The sequence below is a fragment of the Vombatus ursinus genome, unplaced genomic scaffold, assembly GCF_900497805.2.
Source record: "Vombatus ursinus unplaced genomic scaffold, bare-nosed wombat genome assembly UNPS02014825.1, whole genome shotgun sequence".
Taxonomy (NCBI): Eukaryota; Metazoa; Chordata; class Mammalia; order Diprotodontia; family Vombatidae; genus Vombatus; species Vombatus ursinus.
In genome coordinates this window covers 6,462,674-6,479,443 of record NW_020954603.1, presented here as the reverse complement: position 1 = coordinate 6,479,443, position 16,770 = coordinate 6,462,674, and the positions used below count along the sequence as shown (strand labels likewise).

The following is a 16,770-nucleotide window of genomic DNA, read 5'->3' as shown; positions in this document are numbered from 1 at the left end:
TTTCTACTGAAGACCACATTTTTATCGTGACACATTTGACTAAAAGGTGCAGGGAATCCAAGCTCCCACATGTTGTCTGTTCACTAATGAAGCCCTTCCTCAGGAAAGCAAAGTCAGCCCCTCACAGCTCTCTTCCAACAAGGGGTTTCCCCTGGCATATAAAGAAACCATCCAAGATCACTTTGGGAGATCACTTTGTCCAGTGACCGTTTACTGCTTTCAAACTACGCATAAAACAGGGATGTGCTCACTGAAGGTCTTTGTCCTCATCCAAATGCATCTTTTGTAAGGGATTCCCTGGTGGATGGTGGATGGTGGATGGTGCCATCCTCCACGGGCTTTTCACGGTCACACTGTGCTGATTGCCAAGATCCACCCTGTTGCAGAAGTCTTAACTGAGATCCATAATCCCTTAAAAGAGTGTAGGTTGTGAGGGTCTAATCCAAATGTGGAGCCTATTCCCAGAAGGTAATTACCAGCAGCGCAGTGACAGTGGATAGAGTTCCGGAGTTCAAATCTGGCCTCAGACACTTACTAGCAGTGTGACCCTGGGCAAGTCTTCTAACTTTAGCCTGTCTCAGTTTCTTCACCTGTAAAATGGGGGTGAGGATAATAGGATTTACCTCCTGGGGTTGTTGTGAGGATCAAATGAGATATGTGTAAAGCATTTAGCACAGTGCATGGCACATATTAAGTGTTTAATAAATGTTTGTTTCCTTCCTTCCTATTTCTATGCAGAAGACTGTGCCAGGGCCCAGAGAAGACACCAATGTCAAAAAAGACATAGTCTCTGTCCTCAGGACTAGAAGGGGGATGTGATCTGCGGGTCTGATGAAGTTAACAGAAACATAAATATCTGTGGGATGAACGAACGAGGAAAAAGATACATTGGGCTGATCACAAAGTTGGACTTAGATTTCTTTTCTAGCAGAGGGGCTGGTTGGCGAAGGAAAGGTCCTGGGTTAACAACAAAAAGCCTGACAAGGCTCCCAGAGACAGCTGAAATGTCACCCCGATTCCCAGCAGGGGACAACCCCCTAATTGCTCTATCCTCTTATTCGGGGGGCTTCTCCCCACCCTTACAATATACGTCCTGGTTGCTAAGAATCTCTGGTGTTCCCTGAGACCCCAGCAGTGGGGAAGGGAGAAGAATATCACCCAAGGGGGGAAGAGAAGGAATCTTTTAACCAGGATTCCTTAAATGTACAGTCTGGAGGTGGCTGGGTGTGTGTCAAAGATACACGAAGTAGCCCAGAAGCTTGGTGGGAAGACTGTTAAGAGTAGAGGAGATCCCTAATGTGAAATGAGATATATCAATGACCTAGGGAGGGGGAAAGCACACCTAAGGAGAGGCAAGTACAGCTAAAACATGCCAATCTGGAGGGATGATGGGGAGGGGAGCCCCCCACACACACACAAAGGCTACATAACAACGGAGGCCCCAGGCCTATCCTCTATCCGAGTGGCCATTTCCAGAGCCTGACTCCAAGCCGGAGAAGCTGGACCCTCCAGAGCCGCTGCTAAGGGGAGAGGCGAGATCAACAACCAGCTAGGATACAGTACACAAGAGCACAAGGGCCACTTAATGTGGCTTCCTACAAATGTACATATTTTCAGGCTGAAAAATTCTGCTCTCCATGGCCCATGGGGATTTATTTTATGATATGTCAAGCTGAATTTCTGTCATTCAGTCATTCAGGACCTCATTTAGGGTTTTCCTGGCAAAGATACTGGTGTGGTTTGCCATTTCCTTCTCTGCTTCATTTTACAGGTGAATAAACTGAGGCAAGCAGGGTTAAGTGACCTGCCCAGGGTCACACAGCTGGTTAAGTGTCTGAGGCCGGTTTTGATCTTCCCCACTCCAGGCCCTGCCCTCTGTCCACTACACCACCTAGCTGCCCCAAGTTGGGATACGTTACAGTCATACACAAAGCCTCAGTGGACTGGAGCAACACATGAGATATACTATTCCATTAGACAGTAAGCTCTTTGAGGACAGGGACTGTCTCTTGCCCCTTATGTCCTTAGTGCTTAGTGCAGTGGCTGGCACATAGTAGGCACTTAATGCTTATTGACCAACTACTCAAACTTTGCCAATAGTACACAAGTAACTTTGTCACAGCTGTTTTCTTTCCCATTGCCCAAAAAAATCCCAAGCAAAAATCACACAATAAAAATAAAAACAAAGGAAAACAGGAAAAAAGCAAATTTAATTTTCTATTAAACCTTTGATCAAAGTCATTACTTACCCCCATCTTAGTAAATTACAAGAAAGTTAAAAAGAAACGTTGCGTAATTAACATTCACGCATCAGAAAAATTAAATCAGGCGAAGGAATGAAACATATGAAATAGCAAAGTTTGGAGGAAGGAATAAATGAAAAGTTTGCTTAGTGAAGTGAATCCAATAAATACTGTGCCTCTCAAAGCAATTTTATTGGCTACCTAATTGTGAATAATGGTCAGTTCAAGAATCTAACACACTGATTTCCAAGAAAACCTCCCTCTCATTAAAGGGTTTGATTTTAAAAGAGGTGACGGAAGTCTCTCTCCATGATCTACTCCTGATCTTTTTCAGTTACACAGAAACAAAGAATTAAGTTCTTTTTAAAAATTCAAGTTCTATTATAGCATTTTAAAAAATATTAAGTAAAATAGATTAGGTATTCAAGTGTTACAACACTAATTACTGCCCAGCTAGTGGTGTTTTGTTTCATCCAGTTCTCCCAAGCAAAACTCTAAAATTGAAATCTCAGCAGAATAATCCTTAAATATATTTTATAAGCAATATGAGATCTTTTGTTTACTGAGTTCCTGGATTTTCCTGCTGTACCCTGTACCTCAATTTAACCCACACTATAATTACCCCATTAACTTTTCAATGCACAGTTTTATGTGATTCAGCAAGGCCACAGTAGTATCGTCAAGCTCTGTTAATACAGGGCTTAAGAAGGACAAGGCCAGTGATGCCCATGGCCCACACTACTGCCAAGCCATCTCTGGCTAGCTTTGGATTGTAAGGACATAGACATACATGCATGTGTGTGCAGGCACACACCCCACACTACATCCATGTATGTACATAAAATCTCGATGTTCTGCAGAAGTTGACTCCAAGGTGTTCAGAGTTTCGCTTTGCCAGGCTGCAGCTGGAGGCTCTGTAACTTCATGGCCAGACCCATATTGCCAGTAATTTTCAATTTGCCTTGAAAGAAAGCCTGTAAGAGCAAAGGAAAAAAGTGTTACTTTGTGCTGTTCTCAGGCCGAGGCTTCTGATATTTCCTGGACTTTCATGTTCCTGGATCAGCTGCTTATCCAGGTCATCTGAAATCCTTCAAACACTGGGCTCAGCTAACGGGAAGCTAGGCTCAATTTCTTTCCTTTACAAAGCTTCAAGGAGAACCAAATTCCTCAAAAGCCACAGACTTTCTGAGCAACCAGAAGAGACTCCTTCTGAGTTGAGTCCAAAGGGTGACAAGGAGAGCCGGGACCAGAGCCTATGGGTAGTTAGACCGGGGGAGGAAAATTGAGAGAGAGAGCAGGATTACTGTGTCCTCAAGGACATGGAGGGCTGTGTGAAGAGGAAGGTGAGCCTCTTTCTGCCCAGCCCACAGGGCAGAACCAGGAGCAAGGGGTAGAAATGAGAGAGGCAGACACAGCTCAACATAAAGAAAACCGTCCGGGGGCAGGTAGGTGGCACAGTAGATAGAGCACCAGCCCTGGACTCAGGAAGACCCGAACTCAAATCTGGCCTGAGACACTTGACACTTACTGTGTGACCCTGGGCAAGTCACTTCACCCCAACTGTCTTGCAAAAAAAAAAAAAACATCCACTCAGATCTGTCCAGAAATAAAAATGACCTAAACTGCCTTGTGGGTAACAGGGCGCTGAAGGAGGATCCTGATTTCATTGGGGGTGTACATCCTCTACCAATGCAGACTGCCATCCCTTTCTGTCTTCCCGGACAGTCTTCAGGAGTTGTGAGGGCAGCCCCTCGGTGAGGGGCCTCTCTAAATGAAGCTAGGCTGGACAGGCATCTTGTCTGTGCTCAGGCCCACACTCAAGGCCTTCTCAGAGCTCAGGCTCCAGCAGCATGACCTTAGAGCCCAGGGTCAAGTATAAGAAAGACATCAGTGGAGGTACATCATACTAATGACGGACACTCAGCCAGGCTTTACATGTACCGAGGGGTAGACAGGCCTCGTGGGCTGAGCTTAGACACGAGCCACAGGACCTAACCTCCCCTGGATGCAGTTTTCTCATCTCTAATGAAAATAATATCTATAGTACTTATGGAAGATTGTGAGGAGCAAATGGGAGAATGTATGAGAAACACTTTGCAAACCTTAAATACTATGTAAATAAAGTCAGTTATTACTATGTTATTTAAAACTCAGAACAGTCCTGTGAGGCACATGCTACGGGTATAAAGACTGTAGGATCACAGATTTATAGCTGGAAAGGACCAGAGAGGTCAATAAGGCCAACCCCCTCTTTCAACAGATGAGGAAACCAAAGCCCAGGAGGTGATGGGACTCATGCTCAAAGTCTCTCTCTCTTCCCCTATCTCTCTCTCTCTTACACACATGCACACACACTTGAGCACAGAGTAATTAAAAGGCCTGGATTTGACCTGAGTCTTCTCAAACCGAGCTTTCCACTAACCATCACTGGGGTGTCCTTAGGTAGGTGCCAGGCAAGCATGGAATAATAAGATTTACGAAATCAAAGTAACCCGGTCGAACCCCTCACTTCACAGATGAGAAAAGGGAGACCTAGAAAGGTTCTTGGCCAAGGTGGCCCAGGCAGACTCAAAGCCAGTGCTTGCATTCCCCGGTTGGGTCTGACTAGACGCCTTCTGAGGTTCCTCCAAACTCTGTTCTCCTGCTGTCCTGAAGAGCAAGCAAGTGAACTTTCCTCACCGCCCTTTTCTTGGAAACCAGTTCCTATTGGACGCCCCACAAAGAGGACTCAAATCTGCAACATTTGGCAGAGCAGCTTGGTCTTAAATTTTCTTTAAAATTACTGCACAGGGACTTGGTGTATAGGATTAAGTTTACTATAGTTTTTCTTTTTAGAAAAGCACCAACCAGAATATATTCATAAGCCCTTGGAAGGCAGCACAGCATGGATTAAATATCACCCAACTCTTGGGCTGCCTGACAAAGGCCTTCTCCCCACAGACGGCGGCCCGCCAATTCGGGGGCACTCCTGTTACTGCTTGGCTCTGTGAGGAAAGTCAATCCAATCCATACTGGGAAGCCATTTTAACAACTACTAAATTTATCATGTAATAAAATCCCAGGAAAACTCAGGAGAAATGGCAGAACTGGGAACACAACACATTGGAGGTTTTCAATGCTTCAATACTCTTAAATTCAGAAACGTCTGGATGAAAAGTGCCAGGCGGTCTCCACTTTTTCAGCAAGGAAATAAAAAAGGCACAGCCTCTGTATGCCTTACACTTGAGAATGTAAAGAACGCTGGCTTTCCCTGAGCTGCATGGGAAGGATGACTAATTCCTTTTTTCCTCTGTCTGGACAAAGTAAATGTTTCCTTTCTATATGGACCACAGCCTCCTGCCCAGAGGTTTAAAGCTTAGGGGCTTCAAAGTACAATTTATTTACTTATTCTTATTTTTTCTTTATTCTTATTTATTTTCTTATATTTACTCTTAAAAAGAGTGCGCTGATGGGACACGCACTGGAACCCCCCTCTCTAGTCACTAAGTCAAGCAGAACAAGTCTGTGCTTAGAACAGTGCCTCCTGAATCAGGCTGAATTGTATGAAAGTTGGACATTAGGCTGGCATGACTGGTGCTTTCTGGACAGTCTTGCAGCTGCATGGCTGAGGGTCCTCCCAATGAGGAACTTCCTCCACAATGCAGATGAGCGCTGCCTGGGAACCTGAGAGACGCACCCAGTGCCACGACAGGGGTCAGAAGCAAGACTCAAACCCTGGTCTTTCTGACTCTGAGACTGGCTCTCCAGCCACTGGGCCAAACTGCTCTCCAGTAGGAATACAAACGTGAGTCATTCCTAAGGTGAGTGGCTAGCATGGCTCTTGATGATCATTTAGTCCAACCCTCTCAGAAGTCAAATGACTTGCCCAAGGTCACACAGCTGGTGCATGCCAGAGCCAGGATCTGAGCTCCAAATTCAGAGCTCTTCTCACCACATCACCCTGCCTGCCTCAAGTCTAGCTCCAGGTATTCTTTACGGGCTTTTTCTGTTGGCAGCAGAAAAAACCGGAACCAAAGAGCTAACCAATTCTAAATGATCAATTGTCCACTGCATCCTGTGTTTTCTGCTATGCCTGCCTTTTTTTAATCTAACGACCAGCACCAGCATTTCTATAGAACCTTAAGATTTGCAGAGTACTTGGCACACTTTACATCCTTTGGGCCTCACAGCACCCTTGAGAGACAGGAGCCATTATTACCCCTATTTTGCAGATGAAGAAACTGAGGCAGACAGAAGTTAGATCACCTGCACAGCCAGTAAGTGTCTGGGGCCAGATGTGAGCTCAGCAATTCCTGACTCTTCTCTTGTGATGATGAGCAGCCTTTACTTGGTAAAACCAAGGGGTCAAAGAAAAGGAGCTGCCCCCCAAAGCCACCACCCACCTGGCCGAGAGGAGTGGGCTGGGTCAGGCTCCGAGGTGCCCGGCAGGGCCTGCGGTGGGGGACTCTGACCGACCCCCACCACGGCTAGGGTGGTGCGGGGCTGTGGGGCGACTTTCAGGTGCAAAGAACCAAAGAGAAACCTCTCGCTGGCGCTGACACCCAAACCCGCCAGCTCCTTGAATCAAACGTATGGAAAGAGAGGCAACACAGGAAGCCAAGAGGAGGAGGATGAGGAGGGCAAAGGGCTTCGAGTCCACGAGGGTCAGACGAAGAGAGCAGGCACGTTTAGCCTGGCAAAGATCAAAGGGTCCGGACGGCAGCCGCCACGCGTGTGCTGCCCCGAGAGCACAAAGACCCCGATGGGAAGGAGCCATGGGCTCCAGCCAGGACAATCTCTGCAACAATGAGCGCTGCCCCCTCGGGCCCGGGCTGCCTCTGGAGGTGGCAGCTTCACAAAGAGACAGGGCGACCCCTTCTTGGGTGCTTACTTCTCCCTCTGAGGAGCTGGCTCAGCCCACCAGCAGAGGGCTCCAGGCCTCCTCCTCCACTCCACCCTGGTAATGTCCCCATTCCACAGATGATAAAACAGGTTCTGGGAGGGAGTCATTTGCCCACCCTGACACAGCTACTAAGTGTTGGACCTAGGATTCTAACCGGATCTCCCAATTCCAAGCCCAACACTCTTTCACTTGTCCCCCTCTCCCCCTGCCATAGCACACTGGTCCAAGGCCTAAAACAAATCAGGCCCTGGGCGGGCAAACATTTCAACTTAAACTGAAAGACATCTCAAAGCTCTAGTACTGACGTGTTGTTTGGAGGCAGCTTGGCAGTACAGTGGGTAGAGCAGCAGGCCTGGAGTCAGCAAGACTCATCTTCATGAATTAAATCCAGCCTCTGTGCTGTGTGACCCTGGGCAAGTCACTCAATTTCTCTGTGCCTCAGTCTAAGAACAGGACCTACTTTACCCAGGGTTGCTGGGAGGACCAAAGGAAGTAATCTGTGGAAGCAAACCTGAAAGCCTCACAGCCACAATGGTCATTATTATGGCCACTGCTATTACTTACATCAAGGGACATTTCAATTCTGTGGAACTCAGATGTAAGAGAGAGCTCTGATGAGTTTTTAAATCTTCCCAGAGTAGAGGAAGAGAGTCAAGAGCACAGGCTGAAGTCCCAACTTCTAACTCCCTGGCCCTGTGATCTTTCAGGAGAACTCTTTCCCCTCCCTGGCCCTCAGTTTCCTCATCCGTGAAATGGACGGGTAAGTGAGGTGACCTCTACAGGCAGCTGCTGATGAGGCCCTGAGGCCTGCCTTTTTCAACCTTCCGTTCTCTGGGGCACTCACCGACTGAGGATTCATCTTGCCGGTCATCAAATCCAATAAGTCGGTGTCAGCCATGGTAATTGTGCAGTCAGCCTTCTTATCTGGAACAGACAGAGAAGGGGGAAGAAAGGAGGAAAGTGAGCACGGGGCTTGAGGAAGGCTCAGAAGCCAGAGCTCTCACTGAGAAAGCGCCCAGCCCATTCAACACCAATGGGGCTGCGAGAAGAGGATGGGGAGAGAAAAAATCCTCATCGTCGTCCCTGTCCCACAGAAGCCTGACAGTCCAGATCGACGGGGACTGACACGAACACAGACGGCTCTGGGCCAGGATCCCAGGATCGAAGGTCAGAACAGGAGGATCCAAACACCCACAGGAAAAGTGCTCCAGGTCACGCCCCTGAGGTTCCACACCATCCTACCCTGCAAACTGCCGAGAGATACGGCCCGCCGGAAGGCACCAAATCAGCCCGTGCACTGCTGGCCCAGCTGTCGGTCAGGCCGGCGGGAGCAGCAAACCATATGAAACTCCCCCGTTTGTGATCGCAGGACAAGGGAGAGAGGAAAGTTACACAGACATCAAGTATTCACAGCAGCATTTGCTGTAGCAGTAAAAAACTGGGAATAAAGTGGGTGCCCACCAACTGGGGAGTGGCTGAACCAGCCATGGACATGGGACCGTGCAGGCCCATCAGCAATGAGAGACACAGCAAGACTGATGGGCGTGCACTCATATGTGGGGGGAGGTATGAGAAGCCAAGCAACGGGCCCACCACGCTCACCACAATGTGATCACGCAGCAACACTGACAGGAGCGAGACAGCTGCCTCTGGCTGGGATGACCAGCCCAGTCCAGAACGACTGGCGGTGGGTGGGGCACGCGGCCTCCTGGCTGCGCAAAGGCAGGAGGCTCCTCTGTGCCGTCCGAGGGGCTCCGGGACGTCAGAGGCATGGCAGTCCCTGCCCCTAAGCCAAGGTGCACACGGTGGTCAGCCCCTGAAAGAGCTCGCAGGATGCTCAGTGCCGCTCACTAAAACCATCCAATCACGGAGGGCTTCCTGGGGATGGATGGGCTGTCAGCGCACACCAGATCGCAAAGTGAGACAGGGATTTTCGGAAGATGGAGAGAAGGGATGGAAGGCCTGTCAGACAGGGTGGAAAGACCAGCACAGAGAGGCGGAGGGTATGTAAGCAAACAAAGCCATGAATAAATACTTCATTAATACTAAAGACTCAAGGGTTGGAACAGAAACCACCTCTCCAATACCAGTTCAAGTTAGGACACGCTAAGAGCACTTGAATGCTGCTGCCCGCTAACAAACGGCCAGTTGTTGGCCACACAAAAGGAACAGGCGTGGCCCCAGCTCCCCAGGGGCTGGCAAGCATCGGTTTCAGCAGATTATCCTTCCCTATGGGTGAGAAAGCTCTGGCCTGTGGGGGACAGCCTGATGGGGAGGCCTGAAGCTGACACCAGTGCCCGGGGTAATATAAAAGCTGTTCCACGTCCTTCCACAAGCAGAGTTTCTCATGGTTAACATTTTCTTAAGAAGGAGGAGGGTATGCAGTCGGTAGACTTTTTACTGGACCTGGACCTTTTACTCAGAACCCCTGAGTTCTGAGTCCCAGCTCCATCACTGGACTCACTGGGCACCCCTGGGGAGGCCACTTCAGCGTTCTGAGACCTAGTTTCCTCATCTGTCAAACGGGAATAACACTGACCCTGCCAACCGCTACAGCAGCATTTTTATTCTCTCCTTTTCCAGCGGTTCCTTCCCATTTGCCTGGAAATACACTCCTGTCCCCTGAAAAACACATCCCCTCAACTCAACTTGTCCTGGAGAAACACAGGTCCTTTTGTTCCCCCTTCTCTGCCATGACATCTACAAGGCCAGACCAGCCTACGGTCACCATCACTGCTTTCTACCCTTGCTCAGTCACAGAGGCCTCTGAATCCAACTCCAGCCCTGCCCCCCACCATCCCTGAGGCTCTCCATCCTGACCACACCATGAACACTGACATCCTGCTTCTGAGTGACCTTCTCACCTCCTCCTGGAACAATGCGCCTGCCCCACCAGTGTCCAGGGCACCACTCCCCTGGCTCGCTCTTCTCCTACTCCTCTGACCACTCTCCTTTCGCCTCCTTCCTCAGACCCCTCCACACTCTCTCCCCTGGGGCTCTCAAAGGTTCAGTCACCACCTCATCATCTCTCCCCAGCTCTGGGCCTGCTGTGTCCACTGACTACAGCCGTTTCTAGGCTCTCAGGGGCCCTTGCAAACCACCAGGCACACTGCCCGAGCTCTTCTGCAGCGAATGCACCAAACAGAACCAAGCAGATCTCCAGCCCTTCCTCCAGCTGCCCTCCGACACTTCCTGGGCGGCGCCTCGCCTCTACGTTAGAATGGTGTCCAGTGTGCTGATGCTCACTACGGGTCTCTCCATTGATCTGTGGGTCTAAGATTCACAACCACAGAGCATCCCTCAGAGAGAATGTGTGTTAAAAAGATGGCCCTTTGCACCAGGGAACCCCTGGGGAATATTAAAAGCAAGGTGTGGTTTTCCAAACGCAACCCAGGAATCTTTCTTCCTCCTCTTTGATTCTGGGTCCAATTCTAGTCTCCATCCCAAATATGTACTAATGTACCCCCCAATGGGATGACACTCCCAAGTGCCCTGGAACCAGATTAAAATGTAATTGGGAAATATTTAACAAAATACATAAAAATACACTAAAACATAACATTAATATCTAAGTCACCATGTAGCCACAGGGATCCTTACGTACAGTTCAGTGGCCCCCCCTTTCTATTTCATTTTGACTCTAGAGAATGGGCATTTTTCATCCATTTAGTTTTTCCTATATGAATTGTTGGGGCAATCTTTTTTGAATAATCATGGATCTTATTAAGAAGGCCCGAAGATGTTCAGGGGACTGAAGCAATCAGTACAATATCAATCACAAACAAAGGAGGAGTCCTGTTCGGATCTGGTTTAGACCTCTGTGGTTCCTTTCAACTCATATTCTAAGACCCCAGCAATTTGATCTCATACAAAAAATATTCTTCTAAATATTATTCAATCCCTGCATCACCTCTCAACACCATCGCCTCAGCTGGTGTTTCCACCTTCTCCTGATTTCTCATGCCTCCAGTCTCTTTTCATTCAATCCATCTTACCCAACATTCATCCCCTGAAGCACAACCCTCATCATGTCACTGTCCTGCTCAGCCACGATCAACGACTAAATTGATGCCTAAAGACTGGTGAACCAAGCCTGAACTCTTTGGCCTAGTACTCGAGGCTCTCTGTAAACCAGGTCTAACCTAACTTTCTAGCCTTATCTCCAACTGTGCTCCCCTCATTGTACTCTACATTTTGGTCAGACCAAGAACTCATAATTCCCAGAATGTGCCCAATACTTTGACAACTCTGTGTCTTTACTCATGGGGTCTGTTCACTTGGAACATTCTCCCACCCCTCCACCACCTCCCATCTCCAGCCTTCCTCCTTTTCAAGACCCAGTTCGAACAGACTTCCCCAATTCCCTGGCTCCTTGCAGGCAGAACTGGTCTTTTCCCTCTTCTGAATTCCCAGAGTTCTCCTATCTGGCTCTCCCATCCCTTGGAGCACTGTGAGCTAGGCTACACTTAGGCATACCCATATATGCAGCACCTCCCTTATCAGATAATGAGCTCCTGTAGGGGACAGTTGCTATTTTAACTCTCTTCTACCTCCTACATCATAACCTTCTTAGTCACACACAGTAGGCACGAGGTAAAGAGTTGCATGAACAGGAAGTGAGAAGAGAAAATCTGGGGAGACATCTTTCCTGAAACTCATTGGGAAAAATGCCTAAAAAAAGAAATTGTATTACCCTTGTACAGTGGAGTGAGTCCTTGCTTCAATTAGATCCCCAAGATCTGAAAGACAAGGGGGTATTCTCTGCACAGAACAACATGACGCTGTGTCCAGAGTACTAGACCCCAGGAGACCCTGAGGTAACCCCCTGCTCGGACACTTACTGGCCAAAGGATCATGAGCGGGTCACTTAACTCCTTCAAGCCTCAATTTTTAAATTTGTAAAAGGAGGATAATTACTCTTAACCCAGGGGTGTCTGAGGAAATTGTTTTGTAAGCCTTTAAATGCTAAAAAGGTATGTATGTGCGTGTGTTGGCAGCAAAGTGCACAGAGTACCTGTCCTGGAGTCTGTAACACTCATCTCCCCGAGTTCAAATCTGGCCTCAGACACTTACTAGCTGTGTGACCCTGGGCAAGTCACTGAACCCTGTCAGAGTGACTGATTCCCAAGATCAGGGTCATCAGGCACAACTGCCTCAGGCTGCAGCCTTCTTTACCTTCAGGCAAAGACAGTCATCAGAAGACCTGAGGGTTTTAGGGGGAAAGGAAGGTGGAGACCCACTCTGGCACGCTGGTGACTGTGGGCAGGGATTGGGCCCTGCACCCCCTCCACAAAGCAGTCTCACATCTGGGTTGCTGGCCCTCCTTCACCCAGGCACCAGCCCAGTGTAAGCCTCCATCCCCTCTCCCCTGGCCCCCACCTGGTCTCCCTCCCTCCCATGCTCCACAGAGCGGCCAATTGCATGTCCTAGGAACACAGTTCTGACCTCCCCAGCTCCCAGCTCGAGAACCTCCCAGCTCTCCCTGCTGTGTTCAGGAGCACATTCAAATTTCGTTCGCTCCTGCTCCTCCAGGCCCTCTAAGTTCCCGCCATGTTGGTGTATTTGCTGTTCCACAGATGACCTCCATCTCCCCTCTCCAAGTCTTTGCACAATCAGGACTGCCCTCTCCTCCTTAGCCTCCATCACAGAATCTCACATTCCCTTCCGGGCTTGGCTCCCTTCCCAAGGCCTGGAACCTGCTTTGGGCATCTGCCTGAGTACAAGCTGTTTCCCCCAAGAGACTCTAAGTTCCTTTCCAGTACACCATTTTGTCTCATCTTCCATCTGCAGCGCCCAAGCTCGGAGCCAGGAGCATGGGCATTGTAGGAGGGGCTTAATTAAAGCTTGCCAAAAGAATCTTCCCAGACCCTGGCAGGCAGCTGTGGCGGAGCTTACTATGCCCCCTGCAGGAATGGAGAAGGAAGCAGAGGAGAAGGGGTGTCCCGCCCCGAGGGTCTATGGTCAACTGGAGGCAGAGATGGGAGAATTCAGGCCTAATGAAGCCTGGGTCTGGCCAAGAGGAGTTCCCAGTCCCTGCGCTCTGGCCTCACCCTCCAGGGTCACATGTGAGGCCAGTCCTCCGGGAACACACCTCAGCCAAGAGACAGTGACCTGGTTCTGCTTAGGAGCCAGTGTTCACTGGGTGGCCGTGTGTAAGCATCTTTTCTGGGCAAGGCATTTGGGCCTGATGTTCCAAATGGATGAAGGAGGCCTGCCCCTGTCCTCTCAGAGCTCACCACATAGCAAGGTCTGTGACTGCCCCAGCACACAGTGGGAGCACAGCTGCAGCAACTGACCTGAATTAACAGCTACGGAGCCTTTGCCATTTTTCACATCCACTACCCAGGTGGCTTCTTTCCCGCCAGGGCCGTCTTTCACCTTGAAGGCAAAAACGCCACCGATTTTCTTCACGTACTGTTCTCCTTCCTGTAAATGAGGAGAAAAACCAGAGTTATAGCTGTTCATGTTGATGGAGCCCCCAGGCTCCTTGGGGACCATCCTCCAGGACAGCTGACGGGATAGCTTCCCACCATCGCTGGGACAAAAGCCACAGGAAGCTAGCGAGGGGAGCACTCAGGCAAAAAGGAGCCTTTGCAGACTGAACTTATTTTGTATCAATAATGAAAACCAAATGAAGAGAGCGGACTGGTCTCTGCGCTTTTGCTCACACAACACCCACGCCATCTCCATCTGTCAGATTGGAAGGCTGCTGAGAGGCGAGCCAAGCTGTGTCAAAGCTCCCAATAATCACCAATCCAAAAGGCACCGAGGGAGGCACCATGAAGACAAAGCCCAAACAAATCCAGCCCCTCGGGCAGTGAGAGTCCTCCATCATCATGGAACTTCAGCATCTGGGAGGCAATGGCCTCTGACCAGGGCAGCTCCTCCAAGCCACGGCCAACAGGCCACTCTCCAGCCTCCACTGAAGCTGTCTGGACACAAGGCCCCTCCTTCCAGGGAAGCCCCCACCCACTCCGGGGGAGCCCAGGCTGCGCCTCCTCTCACACACCAAAGCACTGTCCTCCTCTGAGGCCGCTAACACGCAGGGCCAGGATTCTCTCAAGTTCATAAACTGTCTGCCCATCACTGTGAACCAACTGCAGCGTAAGTGTCTTCAAAGCACATGTCATATTCACTCTTCTGCTAAGACCCCAAAGGCAGAACCAGAACCAACAGGTAGAAATCCCAGGGGGCACATTACAGATCCCCTCCTGCCCAAGCTGGACACACAGGACATGCCCTGGCTGTTGGTCAGGCCTCTCCCAACACCACAGCCCTGGATCACTGAACAGCGTTACACTGGAGGGTGGCTGGGTGGGAAGGAAAAGAAAGTATGGGGAGCAGAAAGAAAACCCTGCTCCCATCTCGAGGCCTCCTCCGGCATGCCGAGGAGCAGCCGGGCTCCCACGCCAAGGGGCTGCCCCACACACTGACTCAGTAAAAAGACTCGCGACCGAATTCCAAGCAGAGGTATAGAGGGCTGCACCAACAAGGACAAAAGGACAAAGAGAATCTCTTGGAGGGCTTCCTTTGCTATTTCACAGTAAGCATCAGGTTCCCAAAGGTCCGGGACTTTGACGTTCTCCTGCTAACAGGAGGAGCAGGGAATTCTTCAAGAAACTGACAATCGTGGGAAGAAGAGCTTACCAAGTGCAAAAGGCCCATGGAGCTGGGCCTCTGGCCAAAGAATGAAAGAAGCAAAGCAAAGGCCTGATCTCTTGGGGTGCTTCTGGGGCAAGACAAAAGCCCCGATGCTGTGCGATCCCAACCGAGAGGCCACCGGAGAGGCCTGGGACACTCTGGGGGGGACCGCAAGTCCTCTCTGACTCTTCAAATAACCCCCAAGAGCAGGACAGTCTGAGCAACAGAGAGGAAGTGCTGTGTCCTGGCTCACAAGGCCACTGAGTGCCAAAGGCAGCATCTCTCCACCACGCCATACTACCTCTACACCTCCACGATAATCATGAGGGACGCTAGTTTTATTATTAACAAATTAGATTCCTGAGTCGGCTTAAAGCTCTTTCCTCCAAAAAGCCTGTGAAGGAGGCAGTGCTGCTCTACTGACCTCCATCTCCAGAGCCCCTGAAAGCACCAAGCGGGCATCAGGGGGGCGGGTGAGTCACAACTGAGCCCCCTGTGCCTCCTAGCTGGTACTTAGTGCAGTCTCACAAAACCTCCCGTCTAAGTGGTCTCTTGGGATTGGATTGGGCAGCAAGACAGAAAAAGAAAGCGAAAGAACAGAATTTTAGAAAAACTTGATTTTGCATCAAAATGTAGGCTCTTTAATGAACCTCGATTTTCTTGAGGAATTTAAAGAAGTTCAGTTTAAAGCTTCACGGAAGGCGACTCCCATGGCTTGCAGCCCAAGACACATGAGGACTGGCTGAGGGAACGGGAACAATCCCCCTTTAGCTTGGGGAAGAGAAGCCGTGAGTGAGGATGGGACAGTCGTTTTCAAAGCCTCTAAAGATCTGTAAGGTGGACAAAAGGCTAGCTGGCTTCTGCTTGGTCCCTTGGCAAAAATGAGGCAAAAGGGTTGGGAAATCCAGAAGCAAAGACTTCCTAACAAGAAGAACAAAGTGAAACAGGCTGCCTCGAGAGACAGCGGGGTCCCAAAGGCTGGAAGATGTCTTCACCAGGAGGCTGACGAGAGGTAAGACTGGATGATATCTGAGGGCCCTTGGAACTTGCGACTCTGTGAAAATATACTTCTCCCATAAAAACATCACTGGCAGAATCTTAAATGGCCTCCTGGACTGATCCAGCATGATATTTCTTATGTTCTAAGTTTTTAAAATACAGGGGTTTTTCCAATTCACTTACAAGTTGAGTTACAAAAACTTTAAAAAAAATTCTGGGGATTTAAAATAACTCTGTGGCCTCAGGGAGGTTCCTTCACCCCTTGGGCTCCTCACCCATAGAGGCTAGACTGGCTGATATTCAGCCAGATATTCAGGTATTTTCAGTGTGGCCTACAGTGATCCCACTAGAAAATATTACAAAGGAATTGAGAAGGGAAGAAGAGAATGGACACAGAGCCCTGATTCTTTTACCTAAAAAGGTGGACAGCTTTCCCACACATACCCAAAGGTCAAGTTAAATAAATGATTCAAGACAGCTGTCTAAGTAACAGAAAAAGAATGGACTCAAGACTTCTTTAGAGGTGGTAATGAAAAAAAAAAAAAACAAGCAAAACAGACACATTTTATTCAAGACTTAAAATGTGCATTAGAAAAAAAGGTCTGTTCTGACAGAAGCGTCATTTTGAGTATTCCCAAAATACAGCATACACAAGCCAGGTATATAAAACTTGTTCTAAAGCACTGCCGTACGCTCTAAAAACGAAACCATGTTTGCAGCTAACACGACACCTGGGCATTTCTCTTAAACGCAAAGACAATCAAGAAGGCCCACAGGGCTTGTCGGCTCCCCTGTCCATTCCCCATGGTGCAATCACACCTGTTGACTGACTGACCACATTCCACTGGATTTCATTAAAGAAGCCAGGCCTGGACACCTGGGCATTTATCAAACACCTTTTGCCAGAATCATTCATTAACAGGAGAATGAGAAATGGGAAGTGTCTGCAGGACCTGGGATTGTAGGAGTGATCAAGAGCCCAGGTCACACAAGCCGCTAAGGCAG

General features: G+C 49.2%; 1 protein-coding gene across 1 annotated transcript in view; it reads right to left on the bottom strand.

Annotated features, from left to right (window-relative positions):
* Nucleotides 1-2,188: 2,188 nt before the first annotated feature.
* SCP2 (sterol carrier protein 2) overlaps nt 2,189-16,770 on the bottom strand; it is a 76,124-nt gene continuing 61,542 nt past the window's right edge. Inside the window, exons 14-16 of the mRNA XM_027838242.1 lie at nt 13,422-13,551; nt 7,970-8,049; nt 2,189-3,217 (exon numbers count right to left, since the gene is read on the bottom strand). Coding sequence (XP_027694043.1) covers nt 3,122-3,217; nt 7,970-8,049; nt 13,422-13,551 — 306 coding nt within the window. The 3' untranslated portion in view covers nt 2,189-3,121. The remainder of the gene's footprint in view (nt 3,218-7,969; nt 8,050-13,421; nt 13,552-16,770) is intronic.